This window comes from Eutrigla gurnardus (assembly GCF_963514095.1).
Source record: "Eutrigla gurnardus genome assembly, chromosome: 6".
Classification (NCBI taxonomy): Eukaryota; Metazoa; Chordata; class Actinopteri; order Perciformes; family Triglidae; genus Eutrigla; species Eutrigla gurnardus.
In genome coordinates, this window is record NC_139920.1 from 25,638,478 (window position 1) to 25,666,028 (window position 27,551).

At 42.2% G+C, this 27,551-nt stretch overlaps 1 protein-coding gene across 3 annotated transcripts; it reads left to right on the forward strand.

Annotated features, from left to right (window-relative positions):
• The first annotated feature begins 129 nt into the window (after positions 1–129).
• Positions 130–27,168, forward strand: usp13 (ubiquitin specific peptidase 13). 3 transcript variants are annotated; one of them, XM_084010732.1, is made up of 21 exons: positions 130–352; positions 2,281–2,406; positions 4,231–4,291; positions 7,186–7,307; positions 8,068–8,210; positions 8,373–8,557; positions 10,179–10,279; positions 10,366–10,556; positions 11,597–11,668; positions 12,344–12,449; positions 13,883–14,008; positions 15,056–15,209; positions 15,647–15,821; positions 15,932–16,020; positions 16,687–16,809; positions 19,114–19,137; positions 19,539–19,682; positions 21,596–21,765; positions 22,979–23,168; positions 23,985–24,069; positions 24,428–27,168. In XM_084010732.1, the coding sequence occupies exons 1-21, from the start codon at positions 242–244 to the stop codon at positions 24,522–24,524; spliced, it is 2,595 nt and encodes an 864-aa protein (XP_083866858.1). In that variant the 5' UTR covers positions 130–241; the 3' UTR covers positions 24,525–27,168. The 3 variants fall into 3 exon arrangements, with proteins under 3 accessions (XP_083866858.1, XP_083866859.1, XP_083866860.1); XM_084010733.1 differs by having other exon boundaries at positions 12,344–12,437; XM_084010734.1 differs by having other exon boundaries at positions 12,344–12,416.
• Positions 27,169–27,551: the final 383 nt, after the last annotated feature.

The window sequence follows — 27,551 nt, forward strand, 5'->3', positions numbered from 1 at the left end:
AACAACAGAGCAAAAGAACAACATTAGCATTCATTAGCTTTGCGTGTAGCCACCAGCCTCCACCCCGTCTGTCATTTTTATTTTTATATTTTATTTTTATTTTTTGCTCAGCGTCACGTCCCCCCCCCTGGCCGGAGGAATGTAGAGACGAGGAGTGCTTTTTAAAAATAGCATCCTCTCCTCTGACAGCGCTGCTCCCGCGGCTCCGCGGCACTGTGCTGCGAGAAGCAGGAATGCGAAGATGGCTGCAGACCTCGGAGAGCTGCTGGTCCCCTACATGCCCACCGTCAGGGTGCCCAGGACCGGAGACAGGGTTTTCAAGAGCGAGTGCGCCTTCTCCTTCGACTCTCCCGTAAGTGTCCGCACGCGCACAGCACACGCGCACGCACCCGAGACACGAGGCGGGGTGGTTTTTTGGGGGGTGAATGTGCGTCGCAGGCGATTTGGCTTGGTTTAACAACACACGTGAATCTGCTGTAATGTGTGTGTAAGTGTGTGTGCGCGCGCGCCACCTTCTCCGTGAACTTGAGGGGAAATGAAATAATGAAGTGTTGTTTACATGTGAGGAGAGACGGGGTGGATGAAGGGGCTTCCCTTTGTGCAGCTTCGACCAACAAATACACGAGCGAACACGCCTGATTGAAGCTGTGTTCACTGTACGAGAAGCACCAGAGTCAGGCTGTGTGTGACAGTCACCTTTATGGTTTTTATTTTATTTTATTTTGTAATAATGTGTCTTAAAAAACCCACTTGTAGTGTGCCATAGGTGCTTAGCTGGAAGTTTAGCTTAATAATATAAGGTGATTATATGTACTTATCAAGTTGGACATTCACCACTGTGTTCAATAGAGAGTTCACAGTGACTCATCAGAAAATCATGCTATCCATTGTACTATTCTTATACTCCTACATTAACTTTTTTTGTCACTAGATCAAGACCCACATTGTGAGGCATTTATTTAGTCATTTTCAGGTCTTCTTGTGATCTAGACTATATTGACAGGCAGTCGAAACATCCTTATTTTGATTGATATCATTCTTTTTTACACTTTTAAATGTGAGAATCAACAGTTTTCTTCTCTGTACTCGTAAAGATTTGAGACGGACAGAAAAACTCTGAGATTTTGCTCTCAACACATTCTAAATACAACATTAAAAAAAAAACACTTTCTCGCCTGAAACCGTTTTTAAAGGTGACTCAGCTGTTTGGAGTTCAAGCGTTGGCCCAAGGAGGACCAGTTTATTTTTATCCTTGCACTGTTGAAGCTCATATGTCACTCTGGGCCACTTAAAGGTTTATCACGGGGGTTTATAAGGCCCACGCTGATTGCAGATTTTGGTTAGTTCTGGTGTATTTGGTCACTGAGAGTCCACATGTGGAAGTGCAGGAGGTTGTTTCTCCCTGAAATGTGAACCTTGAAGGAGGTTCTACATTTCTTTTTATCCTTAAACCCTTAAATGTGAGCCACATGTCACATGCAGACAAAGTGATCATACCTTTGTATCCGGTAACATGTTTCAGATACAGGGAGTCAAGTACCAGCAGTGTTTTGAGGAATACGTTTACTGTTTTCTACAACCTGCAGTTCCTCACTGCCACAAAAGCAAAGATTTTTTATACTTTGTCAATGAAATAAAATAAAAAAAATACATAGCTGTGTGTAACAGGATGCACACATGTAAGACACAAATATCAGAGATGAATCACATTTTTTTTAGACATTCTTTGGCTCAAATAACATCTGGTTTCTTTGATTCTGTGGATTTACAGTTAAAAAAACAGGTTTTTCAGGAGATTTCTCGATTAAAGGGAGCCAGCACAGATTTTTGGACAAAAGGCGAGAATTGTTTGAGCAAGGAAATCTCTCTTAACTTACTTTCCGTCTGGCGTGTTGTGTCCAATTGTAGTAACTGGTGCCAGATAGCCAAAGAACAGTGCATCACAATGAGAATTTAGCTTCGATGTTAAATTGATTTTGTCAGAAATGTCATTTATTAAAAGGATTATTATCATCCTAGCTGTACTGTGAAATACATGGAATTACACTGTGTGGTCAGTTTAGATGAGGGCATTAAAAGAAGGAATATTTGTGTGAGGATATATTTATATAATACACTGTAAGAAGTAGTAAACTGCCTCCCAGCTAGTCTGAAATAAGGCAATACAAAGACTAATACTGTGACCTAGAATGTGGTAGAATACATTTTCTAAACTTTTGTTTTCGATGTGTTGAATGTTCTGATGGTTGGTTGATTCTTCCTGTTTGTTTTGGTCTGCAGGAGTCAGAGGGAGGTCTGTATGTGTGCATGAACACATTCCTGGGCTTCGGACGAGAACATGTGGAGAGACATTATCGCAAAACAGGACAGAGCGTTTACATGCACCTCAAACGACACGTCAAAGAGGTACGTTTTACACCTTCAGTGCTTGAGAATGAGATTTTTTCCCCCCCTAAATTCCAAGGGGCTTTGCAGTCGATGAAATGTACGCAATCGGGTTTAGAGACATTAATATGATAGATATTAATCAAGAATAGGGTTGATTAGGTTGTTACAACCAAAAATATATTAACTCAAAAGGTAAATGTTGTTTTTACACGTTTCATTGATAATGCAGATTTTTGACGGTTTCAAACTGATCTTATTTACTCAAAAGTATTTATTTTAGTGTATAAAATTGATTTAATTCATACTTGACAGAGTTGTCGACAGATATAATTAATGTAAGCGCTTTTGTTAAATATAAAATATCTTCATTGAAGTCATAATTATTGACAATATGACATTGATAACCACTTCAAATGCTTCTATAACTGCTAATAAAACTACATCATATAGTGTTATGGAGCCTTTATTACATGTTATTGTATACTAAATGCTTGTGTATTTTCTCAACATCATACCACTTGGTTTGTGTATTCCGGTTAGATTAACAGCGGTGAATCATGTAGATAAAAAGGAACACTGTGACCTGATTGCTGATGTCATGACTAACTGATGTTCGTGGCAACACTTGATATGTTTTCAGCTCTATCTATCTGCCCGTGTAACATCTATAGCCTTTCACATGCTTCCCTTCACCTCATATCCTCATAATATCCTATGAAGTTTCCTAGAAAGAACCTGGTGGTTTCATACCAATTATGTGGAAAAAAATCTGATTTTCCATTAATTAATGAAAATGATTTTCCTGTGAAAACCTAGAGAGTCTCATAGTTAGTGCTGCAAAAATGTGAAATTTGTTTACAGGCAAGCGTACAATAAATGGACTTTTCCAATAATAAATTAACAATAAATTCATATTTACTTGGGTTTAAATGGAGCCTTTCATTTCAATTTTAATCATCCTATAATTGATAGCAATTTAAAAAAATATTGTTGCATTTTTGTTGCAACTAAGCCAACTCTGGTAACTTCTGAAGGCTGTGGTGGTGTTACATTATGTGTTGTAAGGCTTCTCTGTTACTTTGTCCATTCCCGGGTGTGTTAAAAAAAAAACACACATCTTTTTGAGTTGATGGTAAACAACAAAAGCTGAATTGCCTAATTGCCCTCAGATAAGCTCTGCTTTGTAAAGAGTTGCTATTTCCATGCCTGGGTCTGGCCCGAAACAGCTGCTCACATTCTGCAGGCTCCCGTGTCTGCTGCTTTTTTTCTTCCCATGAGTCCACTTGGTCTCGAGTGTGTCAGCATTCTCTGTCTTTCTGTCTGTCTGTCTGTCTGTCTGTCTGTCTGTCTGTCTGTCTGTCTGTCTGTCTGCCTGTCTGCTGCCTTGTCCTCCTCCTCTTCCTCCTCCCTGGAGACCGAAGCAGTCACCAGAACCTGATAGTGATGAGTTGTTTTGATTCACTGACAAAGTGATTTTTTTTTCTGAAAATGTTGTTGGCGGTCTGAAAGTATGTAGATGATGACATGCTTTACAGGCCTATCTGTCCATGTAATTCAACTGTACAATGAAGCCGTTTCATTTATCATGACTTTCGTTTCGACCGTGCCACGGTCGGAAGGGGGTTTCCCCCCCTCGCCTCGTAACCCGACCTGGCAACTGGAACATCCAGCATCTATTTCAAAATGACAACCATCTGGACCTTCTGTCACAACAGAGCATGCAAGCTTTTTTTCCCCAACATTTTACAAAGAGAATCATCAAAGGTGTTAAAATGTGATGAGGCTTTAATGTGACGAGGGTTCTTTGATCAAATTTAATGCCTTCCTTCCTGTTTCCCCCAGAAAGCCACGGGAGCTGCAGGAGGCGCCGTCCCCCGAAGAAGAAATGGAAAAGTGTTTCTAGGTAAGTTGGGAGGCAGAGGTAGAAGAAGGATTCAGATCCTTCACTTAACGGACCAGTGTTTATGATTTAGGCGGGGTTCATCGGCAGAACTTGGTTTTCATTTGTGTATAATCACCTGAAACTGAGAATTGTTGTGTTTTTGTTGAGTGAGCTGGTCCTCTTCCACGGGGTCTGGTATGTTTCTACAGGAGCCCACAACTATAGACTGTATGTAAGAAGTGTGTGTAGCCACCGTGATTGGTTCATGAACTGCTGTTTGGAAGTTTTTTTGGAATCTTAAGTGACACGGGAGGGTGGAGCTAAGCACAACCAAACGCCAAATAAGACATCAGGCGACCAAAAGTTTGCGATTAACTTTCATGACCTTAAAACACTGAAACACACAATGAAAAGTTTTACGTTGTAAGACGGGAACACGGAAAACTCCTGGACCGGACATTTCTGTGGTAGCGACCTGTCAATGACAAGGTAGCCACGCCCTAAAGCATCCCCTGTTTTATCGTCTATTTTACTCTAAATGTGACAATAATTTACTAAATGAATATCATGCTGCACTGAAAAGTACTACTAGCTAGTAAATTAGTGATTGAGACCATAAACTCATGTTTACAATTTTGACTGATGTACTGTAATGTAAAGTACGGTCGTTATCTCATAGACTTCCATACAATACGACTCCTTTATGCAACCAGAGGAGTCGCCTCCTGCTGGCTATTTGAAAGATTGCAGGTTCGAGGCACTACAGCATTGGCTTCACTTTTCAAAACTTTTTGCACCTGTCTAAAACAAATAAAAACCAAACACTGGCCCAAAAGGGACCCTGTGGCATTTTGTTATGTTAGCTAACAAGCTTGGAGCGGAGGAGTATGGTGGAATTACGAACGAATCATAGACGTCCGAAATGTGACAGGGGGCCCTGAAGTACATACTTTTTCACCAGCCGAAAACGATCAGTTACCATCAGTTAATCTCAGTAATCTTTAACAATGCGTTGTATTTAATAGGATAAAAGTCCAAATTTGTATGTAAAATCTTAATTCTGAAAAGTAAATAGTAACTGTAGTCGTCAGATACTCCTAAGTATAGCATGTAGCGGAGCAAAAAGTACAATATTTCCCCTGGGAAACATGTTGGAGTATACATATAATGTACCACAGAATGTAACTTACAAGTACCTGGAATGTTTGGTCTGAAACACCTCTCTCTCCGTTACTCTGCATTACAAGGTGGTGTTATTGTCTGTTACACCGCGGTGACCCGCCAGCTGCCCCTCCAGCCGGCCTTTACCCAAAGCGTCAGATATTTCCCATGATGAGACCTCTCCTCCTGTGCTCCAAATATAGCCCATTTATTTGTGTGTGTGGTTGGTTACTGTTCTAAATCAAAGCCTCCTCCTCCCCCTCTTCCTCCCCGGTGTGGGTTGGTGGTGGTGGTGGGGGGGGTCGTCGACCTCTCAGCTGCCGCCACCTGTCAACCTCTGTGACACACTTCCACCGGAGCTATGACGCTGCTCGGTGAAGACCAGGTGTCTGTCACCCCTCCTCCCCCTCTCTGCTGGCCCACGGCGGGGGAGGAATTCCTTCCACTCACCCTCAGTGTAATTGATGTTTCTGTTTTATCAGTGACCACAGACATTACTATACATCGCCTTTTGATGATTGCTGTACATTAGGTCAATCCCTCGAGCCAAAGATCTGATTCAGTGTCTCTGGTAGAAATGTATCCGCCTCTCCATCTTTCTGTTTTGGATCTCTGATGTGACAACGGGCATGTATGTATCCGCCGTCATCTCCATACCAGTCCAGTGATCTAATCCGGCTGCTAACGTCAGACGTGAGGCCAGTGGGCACAATAACAATGTCTGTGGATAACTTCTGATCCTGTTTCTCATGAGTCATCACACGACTTTAGGCCGCAGTGGAGAACAGACCACTCTGTTTGGGGAGTGATTTAAAGGAAGAGGCTCTCTCTCTCCGTTGCCCTTCAGAAAGGTTGATATTATTTAGATGAGAAACAAAATGATTGGTCGGTTAATCAATTAGCCGATTGACACAAAAATACCTTCATCATGACAATTTAATGCTTCTCCTTGTCGTACTTGATAATAAACTAAGGGTTGAAACGTATTATTTTCATTATCGATTCATCAGTGAATCATCGTGTGATCTAAAGAGAAATAATCGAGAAAAATATGTCCATCAAAAGTTCCCAGGATCTTCAAATGCTTTATTTTGTGTGACAAACACCAAAAACCAAACACATAAAAAGGAAGAATAAAGCAGATAAATAGCTGACGTAAATGATTCATCAATCATCCAATCATTGACTAATCATTTTAGCTCCATCATAATTTAAAGTCTTTGTTTTGGACGGTTGGTCCGATATAATAATATGTTATCATGAACTATTTCACTGTTTTCTGACATTTGAACAGCCCAAAAAAATGAGTCAAGAAAATGTCAAGCAGATGAAACAATAAGGAAGACACTGGTTAGAATAGCAGCCCTTCTTTTGATCATTCAGTCACGTTATGTAATCAATAAGGGAAATGAAGGTGCCACAGCTGCACAGACAAATGTCAGAGATTCAATCCATCCTCAGTGGTAACTCTATACAGTACATTGCTGGTGGTAAGAGTGTGTTATAAATGTCTAAATATAGCTCTACATGAATTGTGTCTGAGCAAAAGAGTCATTAGCATCGTATGAAGTCATCCTGTCACTGTTGTCAAACGTCTGATTCAAGGTTTAATCTGTTTGTGCTGACGGCGTCCTGAGTCTTTGTGTGTTGACGAAAGGAACGAAGCAAGGACGTAAAAAAAGATCACACATCACACTCCCGAAGAGAAATAAAAATAACAACAGTAACGCCCGTGTGTCCTTCCTCCCCTGTAGATTTAGAGCTAAACCGCGATTTTAACGGCGAGGACTATGAATATGAGGACGAGGCCAAGCTCGTCATTTTTCCAGACCACTTCGAGATCCCCTTACCAAATATTGAGGAGTTGCCCGCTCTGGTCAGTGAGTTGGCGCTTGCACAAGCTCTTTGTGTGTTTCCGTGCATGTTGTTGGGGGCGGGTGCCCGAGTGGTTCCCCTGGCAACCAACAGACAGGTCGGGCGTTCTTGTCACGAAAAAGCCTGAATCATTTGTTTAGCTTTAAGTGAGAGTTTCCCTGGTGGTCACACATTTCAAACTTTTCCACTCAAGAATGTAATATATTCTGTGGAAGCTCAGAGTTTCCTCCGTGCATCACCGAACCTCTAATAGCTGTCAGCTTACCCAGAAACATTCTGCTGGATTGGTTTAATAAAAGATTTTAAGTGTTTCATAGACTGCTCTTTTGCCAAATTCTGGGGAACCACTGAATGCACGTACTGTTTATATTCTATATTTGTGTCTCGTGTCTTGCATGGAGTCCAGTTTTTATAGTATGAGCTCCTGTAGTGAATGGGGCTTGGTGTTGGCACATCATTGGATTTATAATATTTATATAATGTTAATGATTTAATGTTGTGAATGCACATTATTTTTCCTACCCTTATTGTTTTTGCATGATGTGTTTCTGCACTAGACCCGTCTTCCTGCTGGATCGATCGCTTTATGTGGCACAGCTTCACAACGTCTTGCATAGATTTGCACGTTCACTATTGTCCCGTCTATTCACTGTTATTGACCAAAAGTTAAAGAGAGAGACAGGTTCTCACTCCTTAAGTCTTCTCTTTAAGAAAAAGGCTGATATATTCCAGAAGTTCATGCCGTTTCCCGTGATGTTCAGGTGACCATCGCCTGTGACGCAGTACTCAATGCACCATCAGCCTACAAGAAGCAGGAGCCTGAATCCTGGGAGGAGGAGATCCAGGTCTCCAGACATGCCAGGAGCCTCAGACAGCTGGATAATGGGGTCCGGATCCCACCCAGGTAGGAAGAAAAGCACCAAAGCCACACTGATCCACCACTGTGCCATTTCTACAACCTTTAAATGTCCACTCAGACAGCTGGTTGCATTTGTGCAGCCATTAACATGTCTGCGTTACTTACACATGTAAAAATCTGATCCTGCATGTGTTTCTTTGCTACCAGTGGCTGGAAGTGTCAGAAATGTGAGATGAGGGAAAACCTGTGGCTGAACCTGACAGATGGAGCAGTGCTCTGTGGGAAGTGGTTCTTTGACGGGAGCGGAGGCAACGGCCACGCGTTGGATCATTACAAAGAGACCAAATACCCCCTGGCTGTCAAGATGGACACCATCACCCCGGACGGAGCAGGTCTGAGACACGCTGAGACATGATCATCTTAACTGCAGAACCCCAGTTATTATATTAGTCGGTCAGTCAGTGGTCTTTAAAGGAATACTTCACCCATTTACATATTGTGTCGTTAGAAACCCGGTAGTATTTTTGAATGGTTGTGCATCATTCCCTCATTTTCCCAGAGACGGAGATCTCCGTGTTTCTATTCTGAAAAAAGAGCCTCCGATGGCGCAAATATCGTCATTGTGCATCATTGGAGGCTGCTGTGGTTAGAGGTGGTGAGACTACAACACTAGTTCCTCATGTTCTCAACCCACCTATAGGGGGCGGGACCCACTGAGACTACAGACCTATTACAGACCAGTGGTGGGACCCACTGAGACTACAGACCTATTACAGACCAGTGGTGGGACCCACTGAGACTACAGACCTATTACAGACCAGTGGTGGGATCCACTGAGACTACAGACCTATTACAGACCAGTGGTGGGACCCACTGAGACTACAGACCTATTACAGACCAGTGGTGGGACCCACTGAGACTACAGACCTATTACAGACCAGTGGTGGGACCCACTGAGACTACAGACCTATTACAGACCAGTGGTGGGACCCACTGAGACTACAGACCTATTACAGACCAGTGGTGGGACCCACTGAGACTACAGACCTATGACAGACCAGTTTTGGGACCCACTGAGACTACAGACCTGTTACAGACCAGTGGTGGGACCCACTGAGACTACAGACCTGTTACAGACCAGTGGTGGGACCCACTGAGACCACAGACCTATTACAGACCAGTGGTGGGACCCACTGAGACTACAGACCTATTACAGACCAGTGGTGGGACCCACTGAGACTACAGACCTATTACAGACCAGTGGTGGGACCCACTGAGACTACAGACCTATTACAGACCAGAGACCCACTGAGACTACAGATTACAGACCAGTGGTGGGACCCACTGAGACTACAGACCTATTACAGACCAGTGGTGGGACCCACTGAGACTACAGACCTATTACAGACCAGGGACCCACTGAGACTACAGATTACAGACCAGTGGTGGGACCTCACTTGCAGAAACTAAAAGCAACATCCTACTCAAACTGATATGAAAGAAGGAGATTTCGAATGTCTTGTGGGAGTGGCCTGCGGAGCTGTGCATTGTGGCAGTTGTTGTCTTCCATCCACATGTGCCAAAAAGTCACTGTCTGCCTTTTCGCGGTCAAGAAAGCACCAAGTTCTAAAAAATTCAACTACATATATGACCGACTTTCAATATAGTTTCATGTTTTCACCGGTGAAGTATCCCTTTAAAGTGTTTTAGTTTTACAAACGCAAACAAAGAAAGTTTCATATAATGTCCCACACCAGTAAACACATTTAGGAAGAAACACTACTGTTATTTAAATGGTTTGATTTGAAGATGATATACACTGATTTACCTCTATAATCTAATGCAATCCAACAAACACAAGCTTGTTTCTGTCATGAAGCGAATGATTTTCAGTTCAGTTAGATGTCGGAGCATCAGATGGTGGACCAGAAATCTGTTAACGCGTTAATCTTTATGAAGTCAGGTTCAAAATATGGCCCATGGTAGTGATTGAACTGATGCTTTTGCTTTTAGACGTCTACTCGTTCGAGGAGGAGGAAGCGGTGTTGGACCCTCACATGTCAGATCACTTGTCACACTTTGGAATAGACATGCTACAGATGCTACAGAAAAAAGTGAGTTGTCTAAGCTGCGAACAAGCAAAACCAAAATGGGAGGCATCCACAGAGAAGGTTTGATTCCCTCTCCTCTCTCCCTGCAGACAGAGAACGGCCACCACACAGACAATAACGCTCGGCCGCGGGTCAGCGAGTGGGAGGTGATCCAGGAGTCGGGCATGAAGTTGAAAGCGGTGTTTGGCTCTGGTTACACAGGCATCAAAAACCTGGGCAACAGCTGCTACCTCGGCACAGTGATGCAGGTCCTCTTCAGCATCCCGGACTTCCAGAGGATGTGAGTACGGAGTGACGAGCGTTCGCTCGAAGGGAAACACAACATCCTGAAGTCATGCATGTGAACTGTGCATGGAGGCGACTGTGGCTCAGCTTGTGGAGTGAAGTCCAAATTGCTCCGGAAGGCTGTGCCATCGGTGTGTGAATGATTCGATTTGTATCTGAAGAGCAGGTGGCAGCTTGTATGGCAGCCAGTGTATGAATGTGTGTAACGGTGAATGTTGACATGAAAGAAAAGCACCATATAGATGCAGGTCCATGTCTCTACTTTACAGCACAGTTTTGTAACAATAAGAGACAAAATATATATTCTAAAGCTGTTAAAAATCAAAATGCTATTGCAAATATTAAGGTTGGTCAGCATGTATCAGCAACCGAAGAGATCTTGCAGCATTTTTGATAAGTGAGTTTCCTTAGCAACACGAGACGCCTAATAAAAGGCTTCAATAGGCCAAATTAGAGATTCACTGGTTGGAAATAACTCATCATTAGGGGTGGGTAAAAATATTGATACGGCAATATATCGCGATACTTTGCCACCCAATACAATATCGGTTTTTCAACTCCAAAGATCGAAATTAAAAAGTTGTGAATGCAGTACTTTATCCTTTTTTATTTTATTTTCAATATTTATTCCAGTGAATTTCATGGGAAGGATAAAAGGATAAAATGGAGAGGCTGTTTTGAACGAAATCATTTTTAATCAATTTGTCCTCTGATCAATATCATCTGATGTACATATACAGGTACTTGTGATTTCATCTTTGCTTATATCGTGATATCGTGATATCATGATACGTATTGTATCGTGACCAAAGTATCGTGATACGTATCGTATCGTGAGGTTCTTGCCAATACTCACCCCTACTCATCATCGACAAACCGATCTAGGAAGAGAAACTACAGTCACATCTGTACGAGTAGTAACACTAGGTGTTAGTATCTTCTCAGCACCACTTTGTTGTGTTTCCGTTGGCCTTGTGTTTACGTCTCATGTGCTCCAATCCGAGGCGAGCGTCTGACATGTATTCTGATCTTCAGGTATGTGGGTAATCTTCAGAGGATATTTGACTATTCGCCCCTCGACCCCAGCCAGGACTTCGCCACACAAATGTAAGTGACTTCTGCGTTACATAATGCAGTGTTGAAAAACACGAAACAAAGGGAGGCTGTTTTCCAACGGCTGATGTCTGCGTGGTTAGGAGCTGACGTGTATCGTTGTCATTCAAATGCTTGAAATAACTCTACAATGACTTAGATAAGCTAATACATAAACTATTATGTCAATATAATTACATATAGTAAATATAATAAATAAATATAGTTACAGCGAATCAACTCAAACTCAGATGCACTTCTTGATATATTTTGCTGTCTTGCTTTCACTCTTCTAATATGTGTAAATCAACATAAGACTTATCAGAATCTTGATATAGGCTTTTGAATTAAGTGATACAGATGGAACTGTAATGGTTGAGCCTCCCACCATAAAGTGAATGTGTAGCATTGTGAATTATTAATACTGTTTCTGTTGTCTGAAGAATGAGCAGATATTTATGTAATTAAATAATAAATTATAGATAACATACCATGTCTGTTAATCGGAAGGATTTCATAGAAAAGTGATATAAAAGGTTTGAACTGGAGCCAGCTTTGTGGGACTAAAAAACACCTGAACTCTTGCTGAATCAGACCCCAGGTCTGTTGTCTTAAGGTTTTTTTTAAAATCATTTTCTCTGACGAGCAAAGACCTCGAGGTGCATAACGTTTGTTTTTTTTTGTCTGAAGGGCTAAACTGGGACACGGACTGCTCTCAGGCCAGCACTCCAAACCACCCATGAAATCTGAGCTCATTGAACAGGTGATGAAAGAAGAATACAAGGTATTAAACTGGGTATGTCCAGCGCCCCAAACTGGGTCCATAACTGACAGAAGCATGTTAATACTGAGTGGTTGCAAAGTGAGTCTCCCCTTTAATGTCCAAACCGTTTGCAGCTTTTCAGTTTGACGTTTTCCCAATTTAAACATGAAACAACCTTTTTTCTAAAAGCAACATAACTGTGTTATTAATACACCTTGACGTCTGAACAGATGTTGATTGAAACAAGAGGAAGATGTGATTTCTTTTCCAAGAGTGTTCATGTGCTCTGACCTTTTTTTCCCTTTAGTCTGTAAATAGCTGTGAGGCTGCAGTCCCACATGTGCATCTCACAGCTCTAATCCTGCGTTTGTGCTTTTTTATTCCCCTACATTACTGCTTAACGCAGTCACAACTATGAGCTGCCGTTAACGATAGCTTTGTGCTTCCCGCAGTCTCTCAAGTCCTCGTTTGAATTGATTTTTGGCGCTTCTTTGTGTGTTTCGCTTTACTAAGTTAAATGCACACGATATGAAACCATTGCCTTTTCAACCACATACTACACGGCTGCCAGGAAACTGGGAGAGGAAAGCCATTAAAGCATAATGGGGCCCGGGACTCGGCCTGTAAGCCCTGGGCTTCTTTTAAGCCTCCCAGCCGCAGTAATTGATAGGGCAGCGCTGTGATCCTGCGTTTCCTACACATGTGATGCCGGGGTCAAGTTTGGATGCGTATTGACAGCTGGGGAAGCGGCTGGCAGGCTGCGATCACTCTGTACCGAGGAATTATTATTACCCATAAATAATCTCATTAAAATGACTTTTTTGGCAAAGATTGTGGGCATAATTAGTGTGGAAGGTAGATGTTTCCACTTTACAACATTATTATATCAGTATGTATCAAGCAAGTAGTTACTGTAGGCTACTAGTGCAATTTTGTATTTAAGTAGTTATATTTTATGCTACTCTATACTTTTCTACATTTTTGATATTGTTGTTTTTGACCTTTTTTGATGAACATAAATCAACTAACTAATAATAATCATGATGAACTGTAATACTATTCAATTTGTAATACTATTCAATTTGATTTGATTTGATTTATTTAGCACATTTAAAATGCAAAACAGAAAACAGCGAGACCGTGCAAGGAGAGTCATGAAACCCACAGGGGCTTATAATAGCCTCACCTATTATAACATCAATAACAAAACAAAATAGGACATAGAAATAAGAGAATAAAACAAAAATCAATCAGCCAGCAGTATATAAAGTAATTAAAATGAGTCACGCCGTCACCAGCTCACATTACAACAAAGTGATGGAACACATGGACGCATCGCTGCCTATTGATTAACATAATATGTAGACATCCGTCTTGTTTGATACTTCCCTCTGAGTCAGTCCGTGTGTGTGTGTGTGTGTGTGTGTGTGTGTGTGTGTGTGACGCCCTGTCTGTTGTCGTTCCAGCACCAGCAGAAGGGCGTCTCTCCCCGCATGTTGAAGGCCCTGGTCAGCAGGGGACACCCGGAGTTTTCATCCAACAGACAACAAGACGCCCACGAGTTCCTCCTGCATCTCATCAACCTGGTGGAGGTGAGTGTGAATGTGAAGAAAACATTCAAAGTGTGCAACGATTGTAAATGAGCAGAAACCACATACGTGTGTTTACGTGGAGAGAGGAAAGTTCTCTTTAATCCTAGTTTTTTGTTGCCTCCCAATAAAACTAACCCATATTAAGCCTGAAGTTTCTCCACTGTGACGTCACACAGTTTTTCTACAAGATGGCAGGGCTGCATGTGACCCTGACGCACCGGGACAGGCAGTCGATTGGGAGGGGAGGGGGTCTGTTTTTGACTAAACAGTTCACTGTGTCTATACGTGGGGCGCTCTGACGTGGATATATATAGCTCAGTGCTATCTGTTACACAGGCAGGACAGATAATGCTTCCTATTCTGACTCGGACACTTTCCCTCCAACATACCATCCAAATTCACCAAGCTTCAATTTCTCCATATTTGCCCCATTATCTCCTTACAGCTCTCAAGCTTAAAAAAAAAAAAGAAGCCATAACCGTCCTCTTTGCTTTCCTCTACAGCTGTCTGTAAACTAGACGCAGAGTTAGTCATCCAGACAGAGTTAGCGTGACTAAAGCCGCCACCATCAGCAATCTTCCGTGTCCGAGCCTGAATACTTGGCCTGAAGTAAAATTATAACTTGTGTATATTTCTGTAACCTCTTAGAATAGAAGGGGCCGGGTTGCAGAAAAAAGGCCGCAGTGCGAACCGGTGTGATCCCGTCATTCATCGCGGTCTTCAAATAAACGTCGATGACCCCTGAGGTTCACGAGCAGCGATGAGATACGGAGCGATTAATGCACCCGTGATTCTAGAAAGATGTAACGCGTTCGGTTATGGATAAAAGGGGAGGGTATATATTATAGATGACTGTATTAAGAGATGTGGGTCAAACAGCGAGTCGGGGTTGAAGTCATGCCAGGAGACTGTTATAGACCTCAGCAGAGAATAGATTTATTATTTCAAACCTCGGGCTGTCATGTGTCACGCAAGCCTCGCTAAAACAGTATTTGTGACAACTTTTCATACCACAAGACACCAACTCACCTTCTCATCTTCTAACAGAGGAACAGCGCCGGCTCCGAGAACCCCAGCGACGTCTTCCGCTTCCTGGTGGAGGAGCGAGTTCAGTGCTGCCAGTCACGCCGGGTTCGTTACAGTCAGCGGGTGGACTACTGCATCCAGCTGCCGGCTCCGATCGAGGCGGCCACCAATCGAGGTAATAGATCACACACACACGCACGCACACACACACACACACACACACACACACACACACACACACACACACACACACACACACATACAGCACACTGCTGCAGCAGGAAGCCACAGTTGCCTCTGGTCGATACGGCTGCTTGATGCGCGGCTCAGGTGGCATCATCCGTTGGGGGAATCAGCAGGTTCTCCTCTGAAAGGGCACAGGAGATCCTGGCGTGCCAGACTGGGAGATGAGGACATGTTTGTCTCTAAGAGTGACTATATGACCCTGATAAAAGGTGATGAAGACTTACTGCCCCCTGCAAAATAAAACAACTCTGGGATCAAATCATTTCGGGGCCAATCAGAATTTCTTCAAATACATCACGTTGTGGAGTTCTTCTGATGTTAATACTTTGTGTGTGTTTGTTCTCTCTGTGTTGCCATGGTGATCAGAGGAGCTGCTGGCGTACGAGGCCAAGCGCAGGGATGCCGAGGAGAACATGCGGGCTCCTCCGGAGCCGGTTAGAGCGCGGATCCCCTTCACCGCCTGCCTGCAGGCCTTCACAGAGCCGGAGAACGTCCCCGACTTCTGGAGCTCAGCGCTGCAGGCCAAGTCAGCCGGAGTCAAGTGAGTAAAGCGCCACCTGCTCTCGACCTTGGAGTGACTACTCTCACCACCTCACATCTTTAAATTAAAACCGACTGTATTTATAACATTTTAATTCCTTTCTTCTGCAGAACTTCCCGTTTCTCCTCCTTCCCAGAGTATCTGATTTTGCAGGTCAAGAAATTCACATTTGGGGTCGACTGGGTGCCGAAGAAGCTAGGTAACTTATCTGTCAGGTATTTGTAGTGCCGTAAATGTCCAGCAGAGGGCATCGCCCAACAGCAATTCACAAGGCACGTACAGTTGCTGGTGAAACAGCACATTTTTGTAACCTCTAGAGTGGCTTCACCTGCAACATTAGACACAGACATAAAGTAGTCCAACTCTCATGCTGTCCATATCTTGTAGAGGGATGCTGACGTGTGCAAGTGATCATTTGAACATCTTAAACTGCATTTTGCCAACAAAACCAAGGGTTTAAAGTGTTAAACTCCATTTTCACTAATGAGATATGGAAATTGGTACGTTGTGTAAACTGCTATTGTGTTTAAAAATGTGTGCACGGCACCTGCTTAACTATAAAAGACACGAATCGAACAAAAATAGCAATCAGTGAAAAAATTAGCCATTTAAACATTTAAAAGAAATTTCAAATTCAAACAACCCATTGATAAAAGAACTCTTGATAAATCTGTGTCTTAGGGAACGTTTTTAAAAGGATTTAAAAAAAAAAGAAAAAAGATACTGCTTTGGACTCCCCCATCGTAGGTCCCTGCTGGGCTAAGATGCTTTTAGCATCACAGCTTCGGGAGTCTTGCAGCAACGTCTGATGATCACCATGGATGTCAATACGGTTAAGTTTTTCTGCGTGTCTATTCCTGTGCAGACTTGGCCATTGATGTTCCAGACTTTCTGGATCTGAGCCGGCTGCGAGCCGCTGGGCTCCAGGCGAACGAAGAGGAGCTGCCTGACCTCATGCCTCCCATCGTGCTACCCGAAGACACCAGAGGTACGTAACAAGTGCATCTTATGTATCTGTGTGTGTGTGTGTGTGTGTGTGTGTGTGTGTCAGTTAGGACAACCAGATTAGAACTAGGATAATATAAATTCCATGTTTTTGCCGCTTTATTGCTTATTCGCAAACGAATACTGGTGCCAACGTTTGGTGCTGCTTGAGATATTTTCTGCCGTGTTCATATCAGACAATGCTCCATTTTTCTAACCCATAATTCATTGAGCATGACCCTCTGGCCACAAGCTGCCATGACTCACCTACAGGACCCTACAGGGATGTATTTGCATTCATGCATGCCTACTAGGGGGAAAAAAAGCCAGAAAACAGCGCTACTAACGACTGGGGGCATTTTTGGCCCATCATGTTCAATTTCACAGTCTCTTTATTAATTTTAAAGGGCATTGTTTTCTCCGAGCACCTCATTCTTTTTTCTTATTTTAACCCAGATAGCCAAACATATTTTGTACGCTTGATTTGAATACACGGGGCGTACGGAATATTAAAAAACCCCGCATATGAGACCGATGGTGGGAAAAAGGTGGAATGGAGTGTGTTGTTGTGTGTGTCGTTCCAAAGCCGCTACCTAACATCCTTTTCAGGAGGCGTAGGGGATTTTTGTGACAGAGACAAATGATCCGTGAAATTGTTTCTAGTATGATGTTATTCTCAAAGCCACCCTGGTTTTCTCTTAGGGGCCTATTGAAGGGAATCCCATGGGCGAGGCATGCTCAATCCATTACTGGACAGTTGTTTGTGTTCGCAGTGTGGCTAAGCCTAATAAGTTATAATGATTTTATGAGATCCCCTCGTCGTAATGCACTTTTCCTGGGCACTTGAGGTAGAAGCCAACGCATCATCGTTACTTTTCTACAAACTTTCTTGCATCAGACTGTTTGCTGTTTCCAGCGTGTCATACTTGCTCTTGAGCCTCTTTTTTTTGTCTGCCTCTCTACATCCTCCCGCCTCTTGTTTGTCTTCGTCTCCTCTGAGATTCTAATTCTCGTTCCCCTCTCCCTCCTTCCGCTGATTGCAGAGTTCAACCACATCAGTGTCCTACTTAATATTTTAGCAGGTGTGTGAGGCACAACGTTACGAATCAGGAAACTCAGAGGACAAAACTGAAGTCTGGACATGTTTGTCTGAGGATGCCTTAATATTTTAGGACTGAATGTTACATGTTGTACTTGTTCTTAGACCTCCAAACACATGAAATTGGCTGCTTGGAACAGTGAATCTATTTAAAACTGTCTTTGCACTGAAGCTACCTTGCTGAGGCACCGTTGCATATCTGACAGGTGGAAATATGTGTAAATGTTGTTTGGATGGAGGAAGTTAGAGGTGGTGGAGTCATTTGAATGTTGAATTCCCTCAGAGATTCAGAGGAGGTCAGAGGGAATGATGTGCTGTTTTTAATGCTTTTTCTGATTTATTTATGTCAAGTTTATATTGGTTGCAAATTAACCACAGGGCCATTATCCCCCAGCTGGCATCAGCAGTGATAAATCATCGGTTAGCCCTCTGCCTCCAAAAAGGCCTCCGTACTTCTCATTGATTACGCAGTGGCGCGCAAATCTGTTTTTCCCGTTTGCTGCTTGAACCGAATTATTTCTCATCGGTCTGTGTATCATCCATTCACTCAATTATTCCAGGCCATTAAGAAAATGGAAGTCAAAAAAACGTAGCTCGGCTCTTCTGGGATTCCAATTTTTCTGTCCTAATGCACAAAACAAACAATGAAGCTCTCCTCAAGCCCTTATATATATATTGATTTGTGGGTTGAGTTTATTTGCTAATCCGATTGTCTCCTTCCAGATTAAAGTGAAAAACTTTTTCAAATACATGGATATTTATAATGAATCATGATCTGTTTTTTTTTTTTTTTTAATTCAGTGAGAATATGAAAGAGAAAAGCAAAATCTAAAAACTCAATGTTGAGATTGTGATGATTTAATGAAACGACTCATTGACTGTGGAAACGTGATGCATATAGAAGGAAACTTGCATACATTTAAAATGAAACCCATCGATCTGGTGCACTTTGAGAGCAGCATTAAGAGACTTGTAAACCAGACAAAACCAGAGCATTACTGGTCATCGTTTCATCTCGATTGGCTTGTTTTCATAATCTTTTGAAGCCAAAAATCTTAATCTAAAATTAGATTTAGCTTTCATGTGATTTCAGACCAAATAATGTATGTGTAAATTAAGTGCACAAACAAGAAAATACACAAAACCAGTGATAGAGTGTGATCTCGTTGTGTACCCTTTGCCTGAAATATGTTTCTTCTCCTTCTCCAGATAACTCCATGGGCTCCATAGACTGTGAGTATTCTCCGATTTTAATTATTCAGTACAATGTATATGAGATATTTTCCTATAATTTGCAGCCATGGGAAATGTATTTTGAGCACCAGGCAACGGTGATGAATGCTGCGTAGCTAAAATCTCTGACCACGTATACGTGAGCAGCTGCTCTCTGCCTCCAACGCTGCACTTTTCCACGTGGCTCTGCTCGTTTCTCTCCTTGATAAATCATCCCTCAATGAAGAAACGTCCCCAGGGCTGATTTTCTCCTCCGGTCTCTTTGTTTAATGAGGCCCGAAGAGAGAGAGAGAGAGCACAGATCGGTCATTTACACTGGAAAAAGTTACCGGTGGTGTTGAATCAGCAACTGCTATGGGTTTTTTTTAAGTTATTGATGTTGGTTTGTGTCGTGTCCCCAGCTCCGGAAATAGATGAGGCGGCGGTAATGCAGCTGGCAGAGATGGGCTTTCCGGTGGAGGCCTGCAGGAAGGCCGTCTACTACACAGGCAACATGGGCCCAGAGATGGCCTTCAACTGGATCATAGCCCACATGGAGGAGCCGGGTAAGGAGCCATCACTTCATTCAGATGGGGCACAGATATGGAGAGCTTCCCGTAGGGATGACGGATAGAAAGATGGATAATGATGAAGATAATCCGTTTCAATGGACAGAGCCAATTGGGATCATGATTCAAAAATGTGTTTTTATCCGACCTCAACCTGCTGCGTTGCTTCCCTAAACCGTTGGGCAATAAAAAAAACATACGTTTGTAACTACACTGTTGCCCATAAAGTTTGAATATTTTATTTTCACACACAATCCTCTGTTTATTCCTATTTAAATGCATCAGTACTCACGTTTGACCAGGTGCAATGATTACATTATGTGTCCCGATCACCCAGGTGAAATTAATTCATGCATAACATTTGTTTGGCGCTATAAAAGACAAGACATTTGCAAATGATTTCCAACTTTATGGGCAACTCTGTATATTTATATCTAGCTCCAGTTTTCAGAAGTATTCAGTTGAGACCTTAAACATGGTGCCTCCCTGCCAAGAAATCCAATAATTTAATTGATTAATGAAAGCCAAATTTATGTAAGGGTTTAATGATCAAAAATAGCCAAAGACAAAATAGTGATGATGAGAAATAAGGAGGGGGGGGGGAGGTGTTAAGTGAGGGGTGACCCAAAAATACTGGTGACAAATAATCCGAACAGCAGCTGCACTCAAAGAGACACAGTTCTCCAATAAGCCGAGTCTGAGACGAGACTATGCAAACCTGCCAAAAACACATTTCTGCATACAAGTACACAGAGCCGAGGCAGGTTTATTTGCATGGGACCTTGTAAGCACAAAGGTAATTCAAAGTGAGAGACGCGTCACATCTCCGGCTCTTCCCTTACACTCGTTATTTTGCGAGTGTCAGACTGCAGTTGTTTACTGTGAATGTGAGATCATTACCAGAAAGTTTTGTCGGGGGCTGACGGTGGCTGTCGTAGAGCCCCTCAGCGTTAAAGAAGCTCCCCCGAGGCACTGACTCGTGTCCCTTTTATTTCCCTGGTTGGCTGTAAAGTGCTTCTACAGTGGAGAGAAATTAGAGCAGCCTGTTGGTTTTTAAACGGGCCTAATGCATCTGCAGAATGGGCTGCATTCAGGCTCCATAACCTCAGTAAAACGGTGCGGCCCTGCCTGCTGAACAAAGGCAACTTCTCCTTCCTCCACCTACATTTGCGTGGCTCCATTACTTTCCCATTATCACTTCGACTTATTATTTTAATTACAGCTAAACTTTTCACTGAATCATTTTTAGATACATTTATTTGGACCGAGGTGCTGCATTTACAAAGGTGAACTAATGACACCTTCTTATAAGAGATTTCCAAAGCACCGCAAAATGACTCAATTATACGTATTTATCCTCATTATTTTTGAGAAAAAGAGCGTTATTGAACAGCGCTCTTGAATCTGAATAGAGATCAAAACTGTCAAAGTTCATGTTAGAAGTTGCCTACAACTCATTTAGCAATAATTGAACTTGCAAACAAGCCGGTCAGATGTGTGTTTAAAACTCTCCGCCTGCAAGCGGCCGTCTTCCTGTCGCATAAACCCCGCTGTATTATGGGTAATCGACATGTGACAAGAAGGCTGAGCTCGAGACACGAGTGGGAGATAAGTGGCACGCATTTTCATTCATGGTGAGGACGGTAATGAACTCTGTTTACGACCAGGAGTCGAGGGATAACAGCAGGAGTGTCCTTGTTCCCGGACTGAGGGTCACTTCGCTTTCATTAAAAGAGTTTACTTGTACGTTACATGTTTTTAAAAGGTTTTCAGATGTAGAGGGTGTTTCTTTCTTCCTCCTGTTTGCTTTTCTTCTGGACGGCTCTTTGACCGCCAACACAAATATATTCATCGATAGAAATATATACATGGAGATGTCTCATCTTCTATTATCTCCCCTCTTTTCTCAGACTTTGCAGAACCTCTCACTCTCCCCTCCATGCTGGATCTCGGTCCCTCCACCAGCGACAGCCCCATGGGCGCCACCCTGCTGGGCAACTCGCCCCCCGAGGAGAGCATCGCCATCCTCACCTCGATGGGCTTCCCACGTACTCACAGCATCCAGGCACTCAAAGCCACGGTCAGTCTTCAGCCCACCTCTGTTTCCTGTTTACACGTTATGTAATTATACTAAATAATACCTTTTATTACCCCCCATTAGCTGGCAGCAAGAAGATGGCTTTTCCTTCTTAGAATTATTCTTCGTTTCTGCCAGCTAATTGAAATGAGTCTTAATCTTATTATGAATCACCATTAGTTTATTGTGGTAACATCGATTTGTTTTGAATGAGCAGAAAAAAAGGAGGGCTAGTTTCGCAGTGATGGTCATAAAATGTGGAAACGAAAAGTTCATGACAAAGCAGGAAGTCGTGCTGCTTGAAAAAGAGAGCAAAGAGAGGGCGAGACGATGGAAACCGGGCTGTCACTCCTAAATGGGCTTGGCTGGCCTACTTGTTTGCTTTCCAAACTGCAAATTTAATAGGTCTTACATGTCAGAGTGATTAAATGTGCCTCCTCTACACGGTGTTTACAAATAGTCCCAGCAGCATATGGACACTAATGCAGCCTTTAGGAATAGGATCTGCCTCCAAGACAGCCCGAGCCGTTTTATCATCACATCGTACCCAGGAATTTCAAAACGCACGGTACAAAAGTATTGATTTGTGTGTGTGTGTGTGTGTGTGAGTGAATCAAAGGCAATGCATCTCCCCTGTTATGAAATGGTCCCCGATTCTCACATTTCATGTTTCAAACTGCCCCCCTCAGCAAAAAATAGCACAGCAGAGTGTTATTAAGGCACAGAAATAGACACCAGGCTTCCTTGTTTATCATCCCCCAATTCCACCAACCTCCACACCTTCGCCATCACCGTTGCCGTCCCAGTCGCCGCTGCTGTCGCCGTCGCAGAGGTGAAAAAAAGAAATGAACACATGTTCCTCATGACCGTGATGTAGGTGTGAAGCAGAGAGGGGTTTTATTATTAGTCCAAATTGGAAGGGGAATAACTTTTTTATTTTTTTAAACCTCAGTGACAGAAAAAAAAGCTGGCGGCTTCATTCGCCAGCCGACAGACAGACGTTCTCCAGGAATCACACCTCTATGTGGGATTAAAAACAAACATCCTCAGGGGGGAATGCAGCCCAGATGGAGACCTGCTGCCAACCTCCCCAGTAAATGTCTCTCATGTTCAGCATCGCCTGAGGAGCTACCTGAATGAGAGGATAGATTATGAAAATGCTGTGCTCATATGCATCTTATGCTGGTATAAACGTATTAATACGTTCTTTTTTCAGAACAATAACCTCGAACGAGCACTGGACTGGATCTTCACCCACCCGGAGGAGGAGGAGAGCGACGCCATCTCGGACATGGCCGACACGGAGCCCAACGACAACGCCTTCTCCAACGCCAACTCACACAGCGACTCCACGCTGTCCCCCGACAGGGACGCGTCGGGCCCGCGGGTCAAAGACGGACCGGGACGTGAGTGACTTCACCGATTTAAATGGATTATTTTGGCATTGATCTTCATCTAAAGATACAATCAAGTTAATGAGACGTTTACTTTCATCAACCTTCGTCGACGTAGAACCAGTGGAGCTGGGATTAAAGGTGGAGTGGGAAGGTGGTGAGGTTTGGTTAATTAGATCGGCGACGAAGCGTTTAGCATATTATTTGGCGAGACAAAGACCTCCATCACAATGAAATTAAAATGGGGTCAGAGTCCGTTTTCGACCGCCTCATTTTAAATTTCACCTGGATGTTATGAACGTCGTGCAAAGCTCCAATTAAAGTGGTGATGCTGGTGATCCTGACCTACTCTGCCAGACCTACTTCAGGCACAACAACATGATTCAGGAGCTTTGAAGACTTGATATGGAGCCTAAATATGCGGACCTTCTGAATTTTCATCATTTTGAATTAATTCTCTTCAGTATTCACAGATTCTTAACTTCCCTTACCACGAGAGGTTTACTGGTCCTGTGCTGTTGAAACATACATGGGGCAAAAACAAAATAACATATATTTATATGTAAATTCTGAAAATTCAGATGTAATGTAATTTTAATTTGTAAATTGCTGTATTTTTTATATTTTTGATCATTTTTTTGGCCACTATGTTTGATCTGTAACATGAAGGCTTTGCTGCCTTTTATGATGTTTTCACCTGTGTAGAGGCTTTAAATGAGTGTGCAGATGAATGCCTGGTGCTTGTATGCCATGTACTCCACTGAAGCTGTTCATTTAAACAGGTTGTGTTTTAACATCGTTGTCTGACTTGATGCTCCCCCTTTTCAGGTTATGAGCTCTTTGCTTTCATCAGTCACATGGGAGCATCCACGATGTCTGGACATTATGTTTGCCACATCAAAAAGGAGGGAAGGTGAGTTAGGCACAGTTTCTCTTCATATTCACTCAGTTAATTGCGGTACAGAAACTAAAAGCATATCGTTGATCTCTATGAGGGAGTTCCCGGTCTGTTTTTAATGGTCAAACCTTGGATGTGTTTTCATTTCAGGAAATACATTTTCAATCAGTTTGCTTATTATGTTTTTTTGCCATCAGAAGTCTGAAATGTATTATTAAAAATAATCTTACTTTTTTTTTTTTAGACTAAATGGAAAAAATAAATTGACCCATTTCCTCTGTCCTCGTAGCAGTTCCTCTTGAAAAGCATTTTGAAAGCATTTCTTACTGCAAAAATAAGCTGTTTTCCCCACAAATGTTCTTTCTCCCTGTAGGTGGGTGATCTACAACGACCACAAAGTGTCTTTGTCAGAACGGCCTCCAAAAGACTTGGGCTACATCTACTTTTACCATCGACTGTCTAGCAGTTAAACTGGAGTCACCCCCCCTCCCCCCTCCTCCGCCATACAACCTTTTAAAGAACTGCAGTCTTTCACCCAGAAGACTGGCAGACAACTTTGATAACAGCCACCGTGGAAACAATGGAAATAAGCATTCAGACCAGCTGCTCGCCTTACCGTGATGTCATTCAGGAGCAACCGGGAATCCTGATCAGAAAAAGGGGAAAGCAATGTGCTTTTTGTGCATTTGTGTTATGTCAAGCTTTAAATGTATATTTCAGTGTTTGTGTTGAAGAAAATGCGTTTTCTTGACCGTGTAGGTGCAGAGGGATACGTGCAATTTCCACTTCTGTACACAAAAAATAACGTCACATATCAAATCTCATTGTTCCTCCTCTATGCCTTCAGCTACTCTGCCAGTATTTTCAAAGTGGTACATTTTATAAATGTATATCGATTACGGTTTCTCTGCCAGCCCTAAAATGCTCTGAAACGGCAACGATGTGAAATTACTGCTGCTGCTGGATTCGCATTTTTCTCTTTGAAATACAAAAGACATCGAAAAAGGCCTTTAAGAATTTAGATCTTTTGGTTGGACACTAAAAGAAACGACCACCGTACTGTTTATTTGTCTCTTTCAACAAGAAGCTTTCTGAGGTAAACTGGCTGAAAGCTCGAGATAGAAGTATTTTCCTTCCCTGAAAGCACTTTTTTTGACTCAAACAAATCATATTTTGCAGCTGATTCAGTTGAAGTGAACTTTTTTTTTATTCACCAGCTATAAGCAAATGAATGTCATACCTTAAAAATCAAACTTCAGTGCTGCTGAACCTGTAAATCCTAGAATAAACCATTAGTCTATGAAGAGAACATCGATGGCTAATAGAAGCAACGCCATGTTTTTTCTAAGATCGCTCTCAAGTCACAACTTCTTTCTTTGTCTACGTTGCGAGATATTTTCACAGTAGGCAAAACCTTAAACTCTCAGCTGCACCCGGTCCCGTTTAGTTCCTTTATCACTCTGACAGATTCAGACTGTGACCCCAAAAGTTCAAAGGAATGTTTTCTTTCACCTGTTGCCACTTTTTTTTTTTTTAATTATTTCATGCATCTGAACTGTTTTCACAGTCTAAAGCAATATATGCAACCAAATGTACTCTTGAATCTACTGTAGGATAGAAGCTGTTGGGCTGTACTAATGAATGTGGTGCAGTGCTGAATGTAATGACTTCATGGTGCTCACTGCAACCAACACCTCCTGTTCAGCTTTAATACTCTGAAGCCACAGGGAACGTATGACCGGCCCTAAGTCACTATAAATAACCTCACGCTGGACTCTGCACTCTCCTCATTTATTCATACAGTATGTTCATAATATGCCGTGCCCATACAAGTGAATTTGCAATTGTTTTGTCTGTTGCACCTCAAAAGGAGAGCGTAATCTCACAAAGTCTTGGTATTTTGTCAGCGGCACAAACACCCTAATTCCAGTTTGGTGACCTCGGCAGTGAAACCACAGTCTTTCACTCCATGCTGCATTTTTTTGGGTGCATATATTTTAAAAGGGGAGCGCTGCCTGAAAGTTTCTTAAGATTTCCAACTTTGGAGTTGTTGCTCAAGGAGAGGTCAATCCTTTCACGAAAAACTAAGAGGGTTGAGGAAACACGACTTATTTTACTGCATATCTGATAAACGTCAAAATCCAGAGCACAGCGACGGATTACGATAGTCTTGAAACAATCTCAGGTAATGCTTTTAAGTCTTTTCCTGGAGGGTTAGCACCTTAGAGAATGAATCCATATTTCAGCAGCGCTCCCCTTTAACAACTCCGAGTAGACTTCCATAAGCAGAATGTTGGTTATTAAATCAGAACCTGTCATTTTCATCAAATACTTGATTAACTGCTGCAGTGTTCATTGTCTATGCAGCGGGGAATTTAAAAAAAAAAAGGTCTCTCTATGCAAGTCTTGTGTTTCTGCCGTTCTTCCTATACGTTGTTTTTTTCTTCTTGTCGGAAACTAAATGTATGTTATCAAACCTGGTCTGTAATCAGTGTTTCTGCTCTTCCTCATCAGCGGATGTGTGAACTTACAGTCTCGCTTCAGGACGTTTAGCCATACATGTCTTGATGTTCTGTGCCATTCATTGATTTCCTCTGCACCTTTTGTCCCCGACGTCCTCCTGATTACATTATGGTCTTTGTGTTTGATGTCATTGTTTCAGCTTTCCCTCCAGCTGTTCCATTCTTTTTCTCTACGTTGTTCAAAAAAAAAAAACGGTTCAATTTGTCACAAAAAGGCGTATTCACTGTCAGCATGTGCACTAGATATTGACATTTAGTCATTTGGATTGTACAAGCGTACTTTTGTGAGTTGTATTCTCTCTTATTTTTTTTTTTCATTTAACTAAATGTCAAAGAAAAAAAAAAGGTTCTTCACCTGTTTTTACTCTGTTGCCTTTTTGCAAACAAGTTTGTGCCAATTCTGTAGTTTTCATTACATAGATCTTCTGAAGGGATTATTTTAAGTTGACTTTTGTAATGTATGCGTTTATCCAAATGTGGCTTAGGTATATGTGAATAGAGTCATGACGGTATACTCACTGGCACTGTTTACTTATGATGTTTGGATAATTTAATAAACTACACCTTTGTTGAGACTTGACCTCTTTTAAGAATGAACAAGAAGCTCAATGAAGACACGAGAGCATTGCGTTTATAACAACAGTTTATTTGAAAAGATTACTTTCAAGTTACGCTGCAAAGGTGCTAATGCTTTCCTTGTGATTATACAGGAAGAGTAATATGCATTATAGTAGTTTCAATAAGTAATTCATACGGTATATAAAGTATATCATTTCTAAGTTCATTCATCAAAATATTTTTTTAGTTAAGAGAAAAAAGAAGGACACAAATGTACTGATAACCTTTAGGAAACCCCGACCAATGATGCTGCCAATATTATAGTGTGAGAACTTGATATTTTAATGTCATTTATATATTTTTATTATTTTATGTCACCACATTCACAAACCTTTCTAAATATGGAGAGTTCATAGG